The 20,699-nt window shown below is 46.4% G+C and overlaps 1 protein-coding gene across 1 annotated transcript in view; it reads left to right on the top strand.

The window, feature by feature from the left end:
- Window positions 1-20,699, top strand: part of PTPN4 (protein tyrosine phosphatase non-receptor type 4) — a 1,253,225-nt gene that overhangs the window by 662,319 nt on the left and 570,207 nt on the right. Inside the window, exon 19 of the mRNA XM_078682081.1 lies at window positions 131-287. Within this exon, the coding sequence (XP_078538207.1) occupies window positions 131-287 (157 nt within the window). The remainder of the gene's footprint in view (window positions 1-130; window positions 288-20,699) is intronic.

The following is a 20,699-nucleotide window of genomic DNA, read 5'->3' as shown; positions in this document are numbered from 1 at the left end:
TAAAAAGGTTGAGACTTTGGCTTTTGTGATGTTACGCATGACTGCAACATATTGAAAAGAGACCTGAACTCAAACAAAAGTAATTGTTTTTAAGGTAAAGCTTAACATTTAACTGTTTTTTCTGTTCCAGGCAGATCTGTGTGTCCCTAGGTTGAATGAAGGGGATCAAGTTGTACTGATCAATGGCAGGGATATATCGGAGCATACTCATGATCAAGTGGTTATGTTTATAAAAGCAAGCTGTGAGAGGCACTCAGGTGAACTAGTGCTGTTAGTTCGACCAAATGGTGAGTAAAAGGAATTGTAGTCCATTGTCCGTCTAAAAATGTGTTCTTTGCCTCCTATAGTAATTTCACCTGAGCAAAACAAGACATCTAAAACAAAATAGAAATGCTATTAAACAAAAGACAAGACTCGCTCAGACTCGTATTGTTTTTACATGGTCTCACTGCTGGTGATCAGTGCGTAATGCAAAGAAGAAATCTTTGCCTCTATAGATTTTTCAGCTACCATAGACAATGTTCGTAAGTTTGCTAATATGGTGTCCAATGTTTTGATCCCTTTGTGGAGATTTCTGTACGCGTGCAAATGCTCGAGGATTAGATCCTTAACTCAGATATAGTTTTTATACAACCGAGATTTTCTGCATTTACAGTTTCCAATTATTTTTCTTTTGTCCAGTATAATTACCATTTTTGACCATTTTCTGTTGACCAGGATGAATTATTTGGTGCAAAGAAAGAACTTACAGATGTTTTGGCAAATCCCTAAATAGGTTTGGTGAAAATTTAAAAATTGTTAATTTGTTATTAAAAAAACTTTTCCAGTTAGTATCCCTTCTCATTCAGTTAAATAGAGATTGTTTTCCTCCAAAAATCTCCTTCATCCCTCTTTATATAGTGTTAAGCACCATGTTTTCAAAGTTTTTAGAAAATCAAGCTTTTTGAAATAATTTAATGTTTTCAAATCACCCTCAGAGGTTTAGAGCTACTTGGCTAAGAGTGTATTAGAATTTAAAAGTATAGATTCAAAAGACATTTTTAGAACCTCCTTAATGCTTAAATTCTTTTAACTTAACATTTCTTCAAATGTATACAAAGCTTTTAAAATCATAAAAACCCTTTAACTCACAACAGTTAATGTCTACACATTGTAAGATATTTAAGAATTCTTAAAACTCCAAATTGCAATTGTTTTCCAAACAGAATGTGTAACCTTGTTATATCCCTGGTTTTACCATATTCCAGTTACATTTATTTATTTTAAACAAAACGTTTGCAAAACAAAAGTTGAGATTCACAACCAATTTTAGACTAAAATACATTTTAGAACTCTAACTGTGCAATAAAAACATTCTCCCTGTGCTGCTTAAAATGTCCAGTGAAACTTATTTTAAGAGATCAAGTTCCATACGTAATGGTTAGGGGGACATCAAGTCTTCAGTCTGGCAACAGGGTTAAAAAAAAATTGTTTGCTATTCATTGATTGCTAACCCTGCCTTTCAGTTCAACCTGATCAACGATGCCAGTGAATGTTTTCAATAAGAATGGCTGTGGGAAGATGGTAAAAAGAGCTGCCCTCTGACAGTTTGAGGATTCAATGTTAAAAAAACATAGCCTGGTCATAATATCTGCTCTTCCACAGCATCATGTTCAAGTGTTGGCATTTACCCATTTCCATCACATGCCATACTGATTTTAAACCTGAAGTGTGATATTAAGGACTCTGGTAAAGGAATGCCCTCCATATTCTAGATGTTAAATTCAAACTAGAGTCTTTGAAATTCCAATGTACCTTGGAGCTTGAATGGTTGATCTTTGCCATGCTAAAAATTAATGGAATGCTGCACTCCTTTAAAAATGTATTTCTGCATGCCCAGCATAGTTTGTTTATTTATTTTTCTATAGTTAACTAAAACCATTGCAGTATTAACATTTGAAAGAATAACTATTTTAAATAGACATTCAATATGATTTCCACCATCTTAACTGCCTTTTTAGTTGTTACATTTAATCAGAAAAAAACTTTGTTAAAACCAGTTAAAAGTCTAAGGTAGAAAATTAATTGCGGTTTAAGATCACAGTTAATTATGCTTGTTAAAAGGAAGTCATTGGCTCGCTGGATGCTGCGATGAGCTATCTCAGTTTTTCTTTGCTCCAGCCATGCATGCCCGTTTGTCATGACGTTCAAATTATCTCGACTTGTTGTAAGGTTAGTCCCTCTGTTACTGGCTGGCATCTTTAATGTGGTCCGGCTAAGACATCTTCCCGTCTACTGGACTGCTTGCGTTGACAAGGCATTGTGAAGCATTTTTGGGTATTTTTGGCATTTTTTGTTCAGCCATCATCAGATATTTTACCAATCTGCAGTTTACTTGGATATTTGCTGGGTTTAAGCAAGCCAGCACTGCTTACTTCCTGGTGTGGATGCCTATCTGCTTAAGATGTTCTTTTAGGAGCTGTTGCCGCGCTTGGTGCAGATCTTTGCATAGGCAGATTAAGTGTAGAATGTAACAATTCTCAATGTTACACAGCCTGCAAATATTTTGTTCTTTTGTCCTCATCCATGGAGGTAGATGTTGGGCGTATGAAAGGATCCCCAGTCTGTACCTTAGAAAGTTAATTTTTATTACCCTGGGATAGCCCTGATTAAAGTATGGTTGCGGGGCAAGTGATGTGTAGGAGTTGAGGGTCATCCAGGCATGAGATCTGTTTGAGAAGCTCGCCTCGTCTTCCACTAAGGATTTGTTCCAGTCTAGTTTTTTTAAGTTGAGATAGCCGAGTTGCACATCCCAGAGTACAGAATGTTTGGTATGTTCCAAGGCTGACTGAAGGTAGCTCCTTGACTGAGAAGACTCCCTGTCCTGTATATCGTGCCACAGCAGATGGTTCACCGTGTTTGTTGTAGCACTTCTTATCTTATACCAGAAGATGATGTAAGTGCCATACCTGGCTAAGACTTGTTGTTAAAGGCCGAACTCCAACGTTATTTGAGCAGGTGATGTGTAGGACGGGAGACTGAACATAATTCTGTAGGCTTTTGACCTACGTGTTATCCAGCTCCATAGCGTCTCTTCCCTGCATTGCCTCGCTGCCATAAGTAATCGAGGGGAGAAGTTTAGCCTGGACTACCTTCAAGAGCGGGGTCAGAGTCGGACCCATCAATTGGTTTGCAAGGTTTTTCATCGTTAGCAGACCTTTCCGTCTTATTTCTTCTTTCTGATGCCCAAACGTCCCTTCCTTGTCGAATGTAACTCCCAGTTACTTGTACTCGCTGGCTGGGTCAAATTTGGTGCCATCAAGGAACCAGTTCCTCTGCAAGCTCTTTTTATTGTTTATGGTCATTGTCCGTGTCCTGCTCATGTTTATTTTTAAGTAGTTTTCCGTTGCGTAGTTCGTCATTTTCGTCAGTAGTTGTTGAAGGCCGACAAGCGTGTGACTGAGCAGAACTACGTCATCTGCCTACAAGAGATTGACTAAAGTTTTCCCTCCTACCCTTGGTGAGTGGGAGTTACAGGGGTCAAGCACTTTTGGAAGGTCAGCCATGAATAGGTTGAACAGGGTTGGTGGAAGCACACAACCCTGTTTCAGGCCTTTTGTTGTGGGAACTTTTGAGGAGAGGTGAGTGCCACCACCTAGTTTCTCCTGCACCCAGGTGTCAGTATGTAAGAGCTGCAGCATGTTTAGAATAGACTGTGGTATGCCCCATCGCGCCAGTTTCCCCACAGTCTGCCTCTCTGTACATTGTCAAAGGCAGCACTAAAGTCAATATAACACAGGTGTAGAGGTAGCTTGAAGGCTTTTGCTGCATCAATTATTAGAGCGGTTGCAAGGATCTTTGTAGATGTACTGGCCATTTTGCGGAAGCCGGTCTGATTCAGCTGTATTAACTGATGCCCAGCATAGATGGATCCAGTACTTTTGAATAGTGAGCATATTGAAGACCCGATGGAACAGCACAAATTTGATTTCTCAATATGTGATCAGTGTTGGTCAATTAAAGACAAATTATTTTTTAGATAGAGCATTGTAATGTTCACTAGTCAAGATGTTATTCATAAAGGTCAGCAGAATTTGTCTCATTAAAGGACGAGTCCCATGGTACCTTTTGTGCGTAGAATGAGTTTCTCTCACCCCATCTGACCATTTGGACCTTTATACAAAATATTTGTCTAAAGGCATATACATTTATATGCATTAACACAACAGTCTGCTTCTAATATCCATTCTATTGCACCCCCTTTTTCTGGGTGCTTCAGGAAAACAGCTGTAAACAGTAACACCATTTACTTGCCATTCACTATATCATGTATATGAGTGTGCACTGTTGGTGATAAGTCATAGACCCACCAATTTGTTCTGCCCCACTTAGATACCTATTAGGTAACAAGCCTGGTGGTGGCTAACTGCATAGTTTCCAGATGTGTTCAATTATCCCTTTGCGACCTCGAAGGAGGGGGGGCATTTGCTGCTATTGAATCAACACACTGAAGGAGAATGTTGTCCTCTTTAAACTGATTTTTCTGTCTGGGTATCTTTTTTTTAAGTCGAGCCTAAGCAGCTCTTGCGCTGTCTACAAGCCCTGTTGTATTTCTTCTGTAGGCTTTGGCATGCCCACTGATCGCCATTGGTTGTTATCTGTGGCATTCAGAAATACTAGTTTGTTATAAGTGCATTTGTGTAAATGTCCCTTCTGTAGTAGGGGATCTCTGAGTACAGTCATAATCTAGTGAATAGTCCCGCCCATGTGCGCGGATCCCGGAGCAATCAAAAATAATCTCTTAAGTTGTCAAAATATGCAGAACTGCACAGACACTTAAGAGAGAATTTAAAGACGGATAATGCAGCCTATATCCACAGGCTACACTGTCCAGTACTTCAACTAGAAATTCCACCAAAATCCACAAACAGCACAGCCTGTCCAGGGTTTTCTACAGAGAAAACCTTGCCTTTGACAGCAAAACCCTCTGGAATGATAGAGAGGAAGAAGTGGACAGACAAGCCCCATAGGCTGCCATTATGTGGCTCAAAACAGGATACTGTGCCTTTAAGGGAACTTTCCAGAAGCCTCACAGTATCTCAGAATGCACTGCAGGTCCCTTTTACTTTCAGTTCTTTTTTCCGGCTCCTGCTAGCAGGACCCTGGAGCATTAGCTCTTCTTTTTTGAGCTTTTTCTATACAATGTTTGTGATAATTTTGGATTTTTGCAGCTTCACTCGACGTCTTTGGCCTTTATCTACATTCTGCTGTATTTTTTTGGCAGAATTTCTGCAGTCTTCTTGTCTTTATACTATTTCTAGTCTGACAAGTGCTTTGTCTGCAGCTGTACTAAAGACCAAAGCTGAAGCTTACAGGGTTTGTATTCTGTGCTTGCCTGTGTCTTTTGAAACCTGTCTTCTCTGTAACTTCTTTTCTAGGAGGCTTCGGCTCCCAGGTTTGGAACAGAGGACTTTGAAGGCATCTTCAGCCTCTGGGTAAGGAGAGGGTAGGTCTACCGAGTCCCATGCTGTGACCTCTGGGGTTCTCCCCAGTAAGGGCACGTCTGAGCTATGACGCGGTTCCGGTCAGCGTCGAGGACGTCATGGAGTGCCTCGACGTCATGGAGTGCCTCGACGTCATGGAGTGCCTCGACGTCATGGGGTGCCTCGACGCCATGGGGTGCCTCGACGCCATGGTGTGCCTCGACGCCATGGAGTGCCTCGACGCCATGGAGTGCCTCGACGCCATGGAGTGCCTCGACGCCATGGAGTGCCTCGACGCCATGGAGTGCCTCGACGCCATGGAGTGCCTCGACGCCATGGAGTGCCTCGACGCTCGACGTCCTAGAGCCGTGAGGCTCGACGTCCTGGAGCGGTGATGCTCCTTTTGGGGCGTTGATCGCTTGGGCTCCGCTATCTTCCGTTGGGTCCAGACGTCACCGTTATGGATGGCTCGGCGTCTGTGTTTGACACCGTAGTGATATTTTGACGTTGGTTGTCGTAGAGACAGCCACTGTCTTATTGATGGTGACGTCGTAGTGAGGTCGACGTCATGGGTTACAGCCGCGGAATACTTGCCCGCGCTTGCGGCCTGGGTCTTGTTCCAGGCCTCGCTCCGTGGTGAGCCTCTCTTCGTAGGAGGGGACTTTGTGTTACCGGCACCGTCCACTCACGACGCCGAGCAGTTGATCAGCGTTGAGGAACCCCTCTGATGGGGAGTCTGTGTCTACTCACTGTGAGAAGTTGGCCTGATATATGATGCTCACTAGTTCTAGTGATCACCTTGTATCAGTCCAAACAACCCTTATGGTGATTGGTTGTAAGTCAACCTTATAGACCAGCTATCCTAATGGTAGCATGGACAAAGCAGTCTTAGGCTAAACTCTTTTGGCATGTGAAGCCAGCTGTTTTAGGTCAACAAAGAAGAATGCTGAACTGTTCCTTACATAGGAGAGTGTGTGTATCTGGCGTGACCGGAGGTGAAGATGTGACACCTTTGGGCATCCATTTTGTTGGAAGTATTTGCCTCACACACCGCAGGTGTCATGCTTCATCATCGACGTTGCTCCTCGTCGGGGAGGCGGTGCAATCCCCGACGGGCTCACCTCTAAGAGGGGCTCTTTGGCGGAGATCTTTTTATTCCAACTGCCTTATGGTGAAGTGCGGGTGATGTAATCTGTAGCCTGGGTGGTGATTTAAAATGTAGTAGAGGGTACCGGAAACTACTTTATTCAGGGGTCCCCTACTGCAGTTAAAAACGTGAATCTAACTCACTAGGTGCCAACAGGTTAGGTATAGTGGCCCTAAATTAGATTTAGAACAAAGTTGGTCAACATGTTTCTCGCTTGGGTTAAGTGCCCGCGATTCATCAGGACCTATAATGGGTAAAAACAAGGTCTACAAACATTAAACAACATGCTGGTGTCATGTGCCTAATAACAAAATTGTGGATTTCTATGTGTTACCTCTGTAGCTTTATTCTATGCCTAAATGGGAAATAAGAATACAGGGTTAATTGCATATAATGATCACCAGAATTAATATATGGTCAGGGACCAAATTTACACACAGTGTCATGCTAGTGGTCATGTATTTATACTAGCTTCAAAGTGACGTGACTGTCTTGTGACAACGTGAATTGTTATCGTCACACCCACATAGTATAAGTGACAAGCAGAGTTTAAAAACAAAAGTATAAAAACAACAGCAGTTCTTCAGGAGAAACACTCTCCTTCTCGTTTGGTAAACAGGTCCAGTGTGTAGTGTAGTTGTTCCCACTAGATGTGCATAGTACTCCTATGAATGGCCGTAAAACCAACTCACCTAAAGGTCAGGGATTAAATGCCACAACAATGCTCGGCGGGTTGGTACCGCAGGAAGGAACCCATAAGGTTTGGCTGGGGGAAGGAGACATGTACATGGTCAGGATATGGCTTCGGTCAGGATTATCAAAGCCTTGTATATTATATCGAGTTATGAAACACCCGAAGCTGCCATCAGGGCAATGATTCGTTATACGATGCCCAACGCGTCCCTCGGGAGTTCTCCTTACCTCACTGATCCCGCGTCCACACTTTTTCACCTACCCATCGCCGCCGAGCTCGGATAGATACTGGAGCTCGGTGGCGGTCGCCATTTCTAGGCGGAAGCGTCAATACTCAATGCGTATCTCCGCCCCCAACTTAAAGTCAGGTGGTGTTGTCTGTAACTATGGCGGCCATTACAGAATGGAGATAGGAGTCTCCCTTAACCTAGTATCGGGCCAAGCTGGGTAGTGAGTGCTTGGTTGAAGGGGGTATGCGCTCTACTCCCATGTGCCTAGAGGGGTGAAATAAATTGCTGGATATAAAGGCACGAAGTAAGCACCATATAAAAATGATCTGTTTACCACATTGTGTTGGTCACGACTAAAGTTTATTAAGGTAAGTGGACCGGGAGTGGGTTGATGCACAATCTATAGGTCACAGCTAATCAAGTTTATTTCAGTATAAGTCCATGTATGAGGAAGTCCAGCCCTATTATTTCATAATGAGTGCCCCCAACGTGAAGTCAGGTAGTATTGTTGGTAACTATGGAGGCCATTACAGAATGGAGAAAGGAGTCTTACTTAACCTAATATCGGGCCAGCTGTTTTACCACAATATAACCCCTTGAATACCAGCTGAAAGGACACCACACAGGTTGTTAGGAAAATAAACCGTCTATTTATTAATAACAACACCTCTGAACTCTTTGAGGTCAGAGGGCTAAGCACATGACAATCTCTTACGAAAAATACGACAAGTTGCACAAAATTACAATGGTGCCCTAGGGGCACCACAAACCATATACTAAGTAAGTGGAATGTGAGAGTCGATAAAAGGAATGGAGCTGTCCAGAGGCTGTAGGATCGATGGGACCACGCTACACTAACACTAGGTAAGTAATAGGAGGCCCACGGAACGCGTGTGCAGAGTGTGAACTCACACGCAAGAGGCGTAACAACGTCTATGGACAGTACAGTTCAAGAAAAAGGTATGTACAGACAATCCTGACTAGTTAGGACAACAACGACTGTGGAATTGGACACTAGGACAGTTAGACTTCCCTTGAACACCGAAATGCTCTCGTTACCTCACCCATGGGCTGCGGGTGCATAGGTGCCAAAGTGTGTCGGGTTCTCGCGTTCAAGTCAATGGAGCCTGAAAGAAAAGATGCTGCAGGCGACCAGGAGGAAGATGTCCAGTGCGATCCAAGGGTGGATCGGTGAAGAAGAGGACCTGAAAGCAGAGGGGACAGTGTTCAAAGTCACAGGCCAGTGACCGGTGTGGAACCAGAAAGGAACCAGATGCTGTCGTCGCGATCAGGTGAAGAGTGGACGCTTGACTCTGCAGCCACGTGGACCAGGAGGTGTCTTCGACCAGGATGGAGGCACGAGCTGTCCCACGCAGGCTGTCGCTGTCGGCGGTGTCGGATCCGGAATCAGAGTCAACAGGCCTTGGCAAAGACAACCCACACTGTGAAGGGAAAAGACGTCTGGTGCGGACTAGGAGAGTCCGGGGTGCCCCTCTTTTGGAAGGGAGCAAGGGCCAGTCTGGAGCAACCAAACCAGCAGCAAAGATGCAAAGGTTCGTCGTCTAGGAGGCCACTAGCCAGCCGGCAAGTGACCAGACAACGCGTCGAGCAGCAAACAAGCAGAAGGGCCCCACGCAGATCTCGTGGATGCTGGAGGGCTGATCTTCGGTGCAGGGGCTGCTCGGGCTGGGGCTTCTCAATCCCACCGCTGCCACCAATGTGAGAAGTTGGCCTGATATATGATGGTCACTAGTTCTAGTGATCACCTTGTATCAGTCCAAACAACCCTTATGGTGATTGGTTGTAAGACTGCTTTGTCCATGCTACCATTAGGATAGCTGGTCTATAAGGTTGACTTACAACCAATCACCATAAGGGTTGTTTGGACTGATACAAGGTGATCACTAGAACTAGTGAGCATCATATATCAGGCCAGCTTCTCACACTCACCATGTGTAAGCGAGGGACGTTGGTCCTTTTGCTTAGTTTTGAGTATTCGCATACCTACTCATCGGCTAGGTCGCCTCCTGCTCTGCCACCACTGGTGAGACCACCGGGGATGTTTCAGGTTTCTCTCTGTTCCCTCTCCCACCCACCACCCCTGGGGCCTTTGGCCCCTCAGTCTGCGAATCCCCGTGCCTTGATGCCAGGGATGCGTCTTCCATGAGTACGGGGAGTCTCTCTCCGACTCTTAACTGGTTGGCGGTACTTAACTTTCGTCCACTACCACCTGCCAGGAGGTTCTGGCTTCGAACGTTCTCCTGACTTGGTCGCAGGGGTGGTGGCATGTAGACGTCATGCTGTGGCCGGCTGTTGCTGGGCCGTTGTGGTAAGATCCCTGTGTGTGGGTGTTTTCTTCACCGATTTATGGTTCCCCTGCCAAGAGACAGGAGGGAAGCCTTACAAGAGAGTCTATGGGCCTGATAGTTTCAGATCTAAGCATCGGTGTCGGAGCGGAGTTTTTTCTCCTGCCGACCCCCAGGTATTGTGGGTTTGTCCTACGTTGCCATACTTGTATTCGTCTGACGTCTGTGCAGCCTGCGGCTCAGCAGTGTGCTTCTACTCTCCCGTTCTTTGGGCAACCCTTGGGCTGCCATGAGGGTAGTGAGTGGCCCGCATGAAGTCTGACTCGGAGACTTTTGGAAGGCTGTAGGTTTGGGGCGTGGAGAACGGCTTGAGGCCTTCTTCCCTTTCTAGCAGCGTTTTTCCTCCCAGGATTTGTCTGTGGTCCTGGGCCGCCTTTAATACTTCACAAGTATATTGTGCGCATACGCGGGAGACCTTGATGCTCCTCGGCGAACAAAGGCCGGCCGGGTCCAAGTCAGTCTTCGGTTCATCAGCCCTCCTCCTGCAATTCCTCCGGTCAGCTCGCGGTTTCAGCTGCGCGAGCTCCAGGCTGAGGCCGATATCCTGTTAAGGAAAAGGGCGATAGAAGACGTACCTCTGTCTCAAAGGGGAAGAGGTCTGTACTCCCGGTTCTTTCTGGTTCGCAAGAAGGACAAGAACGAGTTCAGGCCCATTCTGGATTTGCGACAAGCAAACAAGTGGATTCGCAGAGAGAGGAATTTCGCATGGTGTCGTTGCATCAGGTTTATCCTCAGCTGCAACAGGGAGATTGGCTCTGTGCCATAGATCTACAGGATGCGTACTTCCATGTGCCCTTTGCACACAAACACAGGAAGTTCCTGCGATTCCAAGTCGGCGCCAATCATTATCAGTACACAGTACTTCCAGTCGGGCTGACGTCTGCGCCCAGAACATTCTCGAAGTGCATGGCAGTGGTAGCTGCACACCTAAGGATAAACGAGGTGTTTGTCTACCCGTACCTGGACGATTGGTTGATCAAGGCCTCCTCTTTCTCGGAAGCTCAAGCACACTTCCAGAAGACGTGCGTTCTTTTGAACAAGCTGGGGTTGCACATCAACATGTCCAAGGCTGTCCCGATTCCGGTCCAGTGCATACAGTACTTGGGAGCCTCCATCAATACGCTGTCAGCAAGCGTGTCTCCTTCGGAGGAGAGACGATTATCACTCCTTCGGAAGGCTTAGGCTCTTATGACCGCTCCATCTACAACAGTGAGGACGGTGTCTTCTCTAATGGGGTCGATGGCCTCTTGTATCTTCCTCACGCCACACGTACGTCTGCACATGAGACCTTTGCAGGAGTGCTTGGAGAATCAGTGGGATAAGAGGAAAGGATCTTGGGACGACAAGATACGACTGTCTCTGCATGCTCTTCAGTCTCTGAAGTGGTGGTGTTCAGCGGAGAATATCCTCAGAGGGGTTCCCTTCCACAAGGACATTCCCACGCAGACTATCGTGACGGATGCGTCGCTCCACGGCTGGGGGGCGCACTCAGGAGACTTACAGATTCAAGGGACGTGGTCCCCGACGGAGTCCACGTACCACATCAATTTCCTGGAACTCAGAGCTGTTCCCTTGACACTGAAAGCCTTTCATCCGTCCTTCCGGACCAACTCTCTGCTTGTTCAGACGGACAATCCGACCACGATGTACTACCTCAACAAGCAGGGGGGATCGAGATCGCGCACTCTGTCGCAGGAGGCGCAGGCGATCTGGCACTGGCTTCTGGCCAGAGGACTGACGATAACGGCTACCCTTCTGCCAGGTGTGCAGAATGTTCAGGCAGACGCACTGAGCAGGCTGATTCAGGAAACCACGAATGGGTCATAAACGACGAAGTACTAGGAGAAGTCTTCGCAAGGTGGGGGACTCCAGAAATAGATCTGTTTGCCACCGCCGAAAACAGCAAATGCAGAGACTTCGCCTCCAGGTACTACCAGCCAGGGACTCTGGGGAATGCGCTATGGATCAACTCTAAACCAAAACAACATACCGGTCTCCTGGAAAAAATCCATCATTATCCCAGTTTTTAAGAAGGGAGACAGGCAGGACTCCTCTTGTTATAGACCTATTTCTTTAATAGATTCCTCGGTCAAAATTTTGGGACGGGTTATCTTGCACAAACTAACAGAATGGGTCAATGATAGAGGGGTCCTGTCTAACCTGCAATATGGGTTTAGAACGAAAAGGAGCACATTAGACCAATGCCTTAACTTGCAACTGTTACTGGACAAATATACCAAGGCTAAAGAGGGGTCAATGTATCTGGGGTTCATGGACCTCTCATCGGCATTTGACCTTGTAAACCGGACAAAGTTATGGCAAATTTTACTTAACATGGGTCTTGATCGGGCCTTAGTTGGATCTAGCCCTTATCTCTTGACTGGGTGAGAGTATTCTGCTTAATTCAGAGACTCTGTCCCTCACCACCCCTTGTTGTAAATATTTTTGTCCACCCTAAGCGTGGAAGGGTATACTCAGACATGAGTCCCTTGCTCATTGCACCATCAGGATTCAAGCAAGCCGGGCCGAAGACGGCTGTAATGCCAGAAACCGGTCCCCGGAAGCTTGTTTCCTTCCCAGTGTAAGAATTGGCTTTTGTAGTCTGGTCTGCCCTGTTCCCATGATGCACTGGGCCAGGGACAGACTAATTTGCATACAGCCAGGTTCTGAAACTGGGATGGTGCAATGAGCTAAAAAACGGTGTTGGATCTAGCCCTGATCTCTTGACTGGGTGAGAGTATTCTGCTTAATTCAGAGACTCTGTCCCTCACCACCCCTTGTTGTAAATATTTTTGTCCACCCTAAGCGTGGAAGGGTATACTCAGACATGAGTCCCTTGCTCATTGCACCATCAGGATTCAAGCAAGCCGGGCCGAAGACGGCTGTAATGCCAGAAACCGGTCCCCGGAAGCTTGTTTCCTTCCCAGTGTAAGAATTGGCTTTTGTAGTCTGGTCTGCCCTGTTCCCATGATGCACTGGGCCAGGGACAGACTAATTTGCATACAGCCAGGTTCTGAAACTGGGATGGTGCAATGAGCTAAAAAACGGTGTTGGATCTAGCCCTGATCTCTTGACTGGGTGAGAGTATTCTGCTTAATTCAGAGACTCTGTCCCTCACCACCCCTTGTTGTAAATATTTTTGTCCACCCTAAGCGTGGAAGGGTATACTCAGACATGAGTCCCTTGCTCATTGCACCATCAGGATTCAAGCAAGCCGGGCCGAAGACTGCTGTAATGCCAGAAACCGGTCCCCGGAAGCTTGTTTCCTTCCCAGTGTAAGAATTGGCTTTTGTAGTCTGGTCTGCCCTGTTCCCATGATGCACTGGGCCAGGGACAGACTAATTTGCATACAGCCAGGTTCTGAAACTGGGATGGTGCAATGAGCTAAAAACGGTGTTGGATCTAGCCCTGATCTCTTGACTGGGTGAGAGTATTCTGCTTAATTCAGAGACTCTGTCCCTCACCACCCCTTGTTGTAAATAAAGAAGGGAGACGGGCAGGACTCCTCTTGTTATAGACCTATTTCTTTAATAGATTCCTCGGTCAAAATTTTGGGACGGGTTATCTTGCACAAACTAACAGAATGGGTCAATGATAGAGGGGTCCTGTCTAACCTGCAATATGGGTTTAGAACGAAAAGGAGCACATTAGACCAATGCCTTAACTTGCAACTGTTACTGGACAAATATACCAAGGCTAAAGAGGGGTCAATGTATCTGGGGTTCATGGACCTCTCATCGGCATTTGACCTTGTAAACCGGACAAAGTTATGGCAAATTTTACTTAACATGGGTCTTGATCGGGCCTTAGTTAAACTTTTGGCGAACTTACATTCTGGCCTATTAGCCTCCGTCAGGGTTACTGCTGAGGGGCGCTGCACCAGCCATTTTAACTCGGAAAGGGGGGGTCAGGCAAGGGTGCATCCTGGGCCCCCTTCTTTTTATGGTATACATCAATGCCCTAGAGTCTGTACTAAAGGAGGCTACCCTCGACATACCGCGTATAGGGGAACTCGGTATTCCAGTTCTCCTCTACGCAGATGACGCTGTCCTTCTCTCACGGACAGGGGTTGGACTGCAACGGCTGCTAGATGTATTTGGGAACTTCATGGGATCCCTGGACCTTAAATTAAATGCAAAGAAGTCCCAAATTATGATTATGGGGAGGTGTTCCAGGAAGAAGCAGTCTAAAACTTTCTTTTGCTGCAAAGAAGAACTCTGTAGAGTGCCCACATTTCCTTACCTTTGATGAGAGAGGGAACTGGGGTCCGCAGCTTAAAAACAGAAACATCTCCTTTGCAAGAACTACTTCTGCACTCCAGGGCTTTACAAAAAAACTCGGGACAAGGCCTATTGTAGCACTAATGAAGATCTATAAAGCAAAATGCCTCGCAGTAGCCACATATGGTAGTTCAATTTGGGGCTACAGGTGACCGAAAATAAATTCATGAGATCTGTCCTATCCGTGCCACAGTCCACGCTCTCATATACTATCCATTCTGAACTGGGGGCCCTAAGTGTGGCAGGGTATACTCAGACGTGAGTCCCTTGTTCACTTGGCCACTGGATTCAAGATAGCCTGGCTGATGAGGATTATGAATCCGAAACCGGTCCCAGGATGCTTGTTTCCGGTCCAGGGAAGACATGGCTTGGCAGTTCGGGCTGGACTGTTCCATACGGCACAGGGTCAGACTGATTTGCATATAGCCATGTCTGAACTGGGGTGGCTGAGTGAACTAAAGAATGGTGATGGATTAAACCCAGATCAGTTGACTGGGGGTGAGTGTTTGATTTGTTCAAACGCTCCGTCCATCATCCCCTTTTGTATCGCTTTGTTCGCCCTAAGTGTGGCAGGGTATACTCAGACGTGAGTCCCTTGTTCACTTGGCCACTGGATTCAAGATAGCCTGGCTGATGAGGATTATGAATCCGAAACCGGTCCCAGGATGCTTGTTTCCGGTCCAGGGAAGACATGGCTTGGCAGTTCGGGCTGGACTGTTCCCGTAAGGCACAGGGTCAGACTGATTTGCATATAGCCATGTCTGAACTGGGGTGGCTGAGTGAACTAAAGAATGGTGATGGATTAAACCCAGATCAGTTGACTGGGGGTGAGTGTTTGATTTGTTCAAACGTTCCGTCCATCTTCCCCTTTTGTATCGCTTTGTTCGCCCTAAGTGTGGCAGGGTATACTCAGACGTGAGTCCCTTGTTCACTTGGCCACTGGATTCAAGATAGCCTGGCTGATGAGGATTATGAATCCGAAACCGGTCCCAGGATGCTTGTTTCCGGTCCAGGGAAGACATGGCTTGGCAGTTCGGGCTGGACTGTTCCCATAAGGCACAGGGTCAGACTGATTTGCATAAAGCCATGTCTGAACTGGGGTGGCTGAGTGAACTAAAGAATGGTGATGGATTAAACCCAGATCAGTTGACTGGGGGTGAGTGTTTGATTTGTTCAAATGCTCCGTCCATCATCCCCTTTTGTATCGCTTTGTTCGCCCTAAGTGTGGCAGGGTATACTCAGACGTGAGTCCCTTGTTCACTTGGCCACTGGATTCAAGATAGCCTGGCTGATGAGGATTATGAATCCGAAACCGGTCCCAGGATGCTTGTTTCCGGTCCAGGGAAGACATGGCTTGGCAGTTCGGGCTGGACTGTTCCCATAAGGCACAGGGTCAGACTGATTTGCATATAGCCATGTCTGAACTGGGGTGGCTGAGTGAACTAAAGAAATGGTGATGGATTAAACCCAGATCAGTTGATTGGGGGTGAGTGTTTGATTTGTTCAAACGCTCCGTCCATCATCCCCTTTTGTATCGCTTTGTTCGCCCTAAGTGTGGCAGGGTATACTCAGACGTGAGTCCCTTGTTCACTTGGCCACTGGATTCAAGATAGCCTGGCTGATGAGGATTATGAATCCGAAACCGGTCCCAGGATGCTTGTTTCCGGTCCAGGGAAGACATGGCTTGGCAGTTCGGGCTGGACTGTTCCCATAAGGCACAGGGTCAGACTGATTTGCATATAGCCATGTCTGAACTGGGGTGGCTGAGTGAACTAAAGAATGGTGATGGATTAAACCCAGATCAGTTGACTGGGGGTGAGTGTTTGATTTGTTCAAACACTCCGTCCATCATCCCCTTTTGTATCGCTTTGTTCGCCCTAAGTGTGGCAGGGTATACTCAGACGTGAGTCCCTTGTTCACTTGGCCACTGGATTCAAGATAGCCTGGCTGATGAGGATTATGAATCCAAAACCGGTCCCAGGATGCTTGTTTCCGGTCCAGGGAAGACATGGCTTGGCAGTTCGGGCTGGACTGTTCCATAAGGCACAGGGTCAGACTGATTTGCATATAGCCATGTCTGAACTGGGGTGGCTGAGTGAACTAAAGAATGGTGATGGATTAAACACAGATCAGTTGACTGGGGGTGAGTGTTTGATTTGTTCAAACGCTCCGTCCATCATCCCCTTTTGTATCGCTGAACTGGGGGCAGGCTTCTTCTCTGACATGATAAGAATGGCTCCTTTAATATGCTGGATGAAGACCTGGATGAACCAGGAAATCTCCTTGAACCATATTATCATGAAAGATTGTCTCCTACTAGATAATTACAGTAAGATTCAGTGGCTGATATATATTAAAAACAGCATGTTTAAACTAGGGAGACCAGAGCTTTTCTCCTCACCAGAGTCAATAAGACCAAAGGACATTGCACTAATCAAGGTAGCAATGGCACAATTGTTGTCTCTGGAGAGAGAGGAACTTGAACTTAAAAAAAACACTGTAAGGGCTAATCTCATTATAACCAGCTCACCTGGTCCTGTAATCTACCTTAATGTGGTGAACCGTCCATACCATAGGTTTCTGTTAACTCGTTTTCGTTTTAATCTGATCCACCTAAATTTAGGACAGTTCCCCAATTGGAGTACCCCCGAAAAGGCAACGCCGTGTTCATGTGACAACTTTTCCACTCGGAACACAATGCACTTTCTGATGTTCTGTGGTCACTACACGGAATTAAGGATGACATTTTTGGTCCCAATACTTAGAGAGGCTGGGTTCTTGCAGGTCAAGCCTGCTCTCTTGTACTTGCAATTATTACAGACCCCAGGACCATTTTTCACGTTGCTAGCTTTCTAGTGGGTGCTGTTAGGACTAGGAATAGGTAAATGATTAATTGTACATAAATGAATTTGGTCGTAAATCTGTACGACGTTTGTACCGTAAAAAGTGACAGGGTGGGTAATCAATTTGGTTAATGTTTTTTTTAATTCTATTTATTGTGCTTTTAACTCATGAAATTTTTATTTTATCTTTTGAAAATTTCTTGGGAAATTTTTAACTGGTCTAATATTGTGTTCTTACGGTGTATAAATGTATTTATTGTATGCTCTGTACAGTACCATTGTCTTTTTATGATATTGATTTATCGAAATAAAGTATTCTGACTGACTGACTAACTGGTCGAACAGCTTTCTGTACGCTTTCCCACCCATTCCCCTGGTTCCAGCGGTGCTCATCAAACTGTCCCATTCCAGGGCGCAGATGATCCTGATTGCCCCGGAATGGCCCAGGCAGTGGTGGTTCACGGACCTGCTTCACCGGGCTCTCCTTCCTCACATGCGGCTGCCGTGCAAGCCGGACCTTCTCACGAAGTTCGGGGGACAGATGTTGCACCCCAACCTCTCGTCTTTGAGTTTGGCGGCATGGCTCCTGAGATAGTGCAATATGGCCATCTGAATCTCCCAGAAGATTGCATGGACATACTGAAGGAGGCTGAGCGACTTTCCACTAGGACTTCTTATGCTTACAAGTGGAAGAGGTTTTGCATCTGGTGCAAGTCCAAGAACTATGACCCGACGACATGTAAGGAAGATGTCATCCTTCCACGTCTTCTACATCTGGCGCAGTCTGGCCTTAATGTGCATTCCATTACGGTTCATCTGGCTGCATTGACTGCCTACAGGAAATATATAAGAACAAGAGAGATAGGGCTCACAGGACACTCCTATACCCCAATCTAAATATCACTAAGCAACAAAGGAGTGACTCAAAAATGAAATTAAAGAGTGAAACGCAAACAGAGGAAACCAGTGAGTGTCAAGTGAAGAAATATCAAAAATGATTTTTATAAAACCCTCACTCACCCGTCTATTGGGTGACATGCTTCATCATTGGGTTATTTTCACCGGGCAAGCCAAATGCGTGCCTGGTGTGCTACTACACCTGCAACTGCAGTGGAGCTGGTTACTTATTAAAAACAGTGTGAAAAGTGATAGTGAAAAAAGTGTAAAAATAAAAGAGTGCGAGCTCCAACCTAAACCCAACTTTAATAAAGGTTGATGCAGGCACGTCCTTAAAAAATAGTTAAAGGACAGGCTTGACTATAAATTTGAGTCAAAATGTCCTATTAGGTGCAACAAATGGTCGACATGTTTCTGCTCATGATGGCCATTTTGGCCGAGCTTTCATCAGGACCAATCACAAACACTGGGCAGTATAAGCACGCTAAGGCGTACCCTAACCTCAGTGTGATTGAAAAAAATGTTTTCGAGACTCACGGTTATTATTACCGGATCACCCTGGTATATCCAGGTTTTTTAACATCTGTGGAAAGAAAACAAGGAAACAACAAGACAAGCAATCATAATTATGAAAACAATGAATGTGTTCCTTTAAATGCCACAAATAGTTTTTTAAGACATCCTGGAAATAAGTGCATTACACCGATTGCCCTCCTAACTTGCCAAGATGGAAATTCATATTAAAGGTGGTCTGATAGAGTACATCATTATATTTTAATCGGGTCATAGGTAAGAGTCCAATATTCGCTCTTTTGACAAACCCAAGACGCCAAACATGCGCCGAAATGTGTCTTGATAATTAACCAAACACAGTGCAAATTGTAAATTATCACGATTTCCTAATGCGGATCAAATAGAATTGTGCAATTTAAAATGAAACAGTTAAAATACAAGCTACTCGCATTGTGGACCAGAAGGGGCTATGTACAAAGAGGAAGAGTATATCAGTTTATAATTACGTGAAGAAGAGGTTCACTTCACTTCATGGGTCGGTGGCGGGGGTATTCTTCACACCGGAATCATCTAGTAGGGTAAACACAGAGAGAGGGCAGCGTTACAGCCCGCTCAAGTGCGGGATGCAGCACGGTACTCTATCCGATGTGGGCTGGATACCACGGACTCGCTGGGCAGGGCGATTTCCACGACGGTGGCGGTTCGCCGCCACACCTAGCTGAGATCCGCCAACTTTTCTGCTGATGTCCAGAATTCCCTCATGGACATGCCGTTTGATGGCCATCGCCTCTTTTACGATAAGGCAGACAGTGCGCTTGAGCGTTTCAAGGACTCCAGGGCTACGGCCAAGTCCTTGGGCCTGTCGCGCCAGCAAACTTCTGCCTTTCGCTCCTTCCGTGGCCAAGGAAGGGGCGCCCCTCGCATCCTGCCAGCCACGGGACGCAGACCAACATCCAGTGCGGCGGCTGTAGGAGAGTAGGGTCTGCTTCCTATGGTTTTCGACTTAGATGTGGCTGTGGGCCTGCTAATCAGACCCACAGCCCAGATGCACTCTCTAAATTCATATCATGTACTCTAGGTACAACCACAATTGGGAATTGGTTCACCTTGTCATCCCCTGTAGAAGTGTACCCTAGGTACTCAGGGCATAGGTGTAACCAAGGCCTACCAGGGGCTGCAGCATGTATTATGCCACCCCTGGCTGGCCACTCAAACTGACACAAGTGGCTGATCACTCAGCTGGGGCAAGGTCGTGTAATCACCCCTTGCTTAGGGATAGTATTCCTATATCTACCCTTATATATAGACACACAGTAAGCTATAAGTCACTCCTATGGCAGGCCTTAACAATCCTGGAGGCAGAGTGCTTGGTTATGTGTGAGATGGTACTCTAGCATGAGCTGAGCCTGTCTCCAGCTTTCGGAACTATGTCCTTATAGCTGTTCTATGATATCGCCATACCATATACTCTTAAGTGCATTTTAATCCGTGCGGTTGAATGCTAACTTTGGTTTGGCTTTATCTAAACATGTCGTGTAAGGTGTCATACGCTTTGGAATACTACCCCCTCGCGAATTCTGGCGACGGGGGTAGCATTCCACCCTTCTAGAGGGAGAAGACATGTTCTTGCTGACTATCCCGGTTAAAGTTAACCAGAGCCCCAGCGTCACAAAATGGACGCTCCTGCCACAGACACAAGTCTGACCTCCTGCTGCTGGGAGTCCTTCCAGTCACGGAGGTTTGAAGAATACGTTTCCTTCCTGGAGAGGTGCGAGCACCACCCCAGACAGGACTTTGTGTATTGGGACAGGGAGGGCTGAATAGAATGAGACATTACCTGGGGCACACTAGGTGCTCCATGCATACCCCAGTTCAAACCGGTTGCTGGGGCACTCCAGCCCAGGCTCTGGCGCGAAACTGGACAATGGAAAGGGGGTGTAACCACCCCCTTCCTGGTCCCACCCATAGGAGGGACCTAGAAAGTAATCCAGCCCCTTTTATGTGTATAAAGGTAGGAGCTGAACCCCAGGACTTTAGATTTGATCCTGAACTGAAACTTGAAACGAAACTCTGGACCTTCGACGTTCTGCTGAAGCTGAAGATTGAAGAATCTCCCTTGTGGCCAAGGAGTGACCACCCTGGGCAACCAGGCACCATCCAGCAAATCAACGGCTTGCTTTGTCGACGCTCCCGCTGGGACCCGAGCACAGAGCCTGACAAGACCCAGACTTTCAGACCTCTCTGACCTCTCTTCATGTCTGCAGCATA

Source organism: Lissotriton helveticus, chromosome 3_1, assembly GCF_964261635.1.
Source record: "Lissotriton helveticus chromosome 3_1, aLisHel1.1, whole genome shotgun sequence".
NCBI classification, from domain to species: Eukaryota; Metazoa; Chordata; class Amphibia; order Caudata; family Salamandridae; genus Lissotriton; species Lissotriton helveticus.
This window is presented reverse-complemented; position numbering and strand designations above follow the sequence as displayed.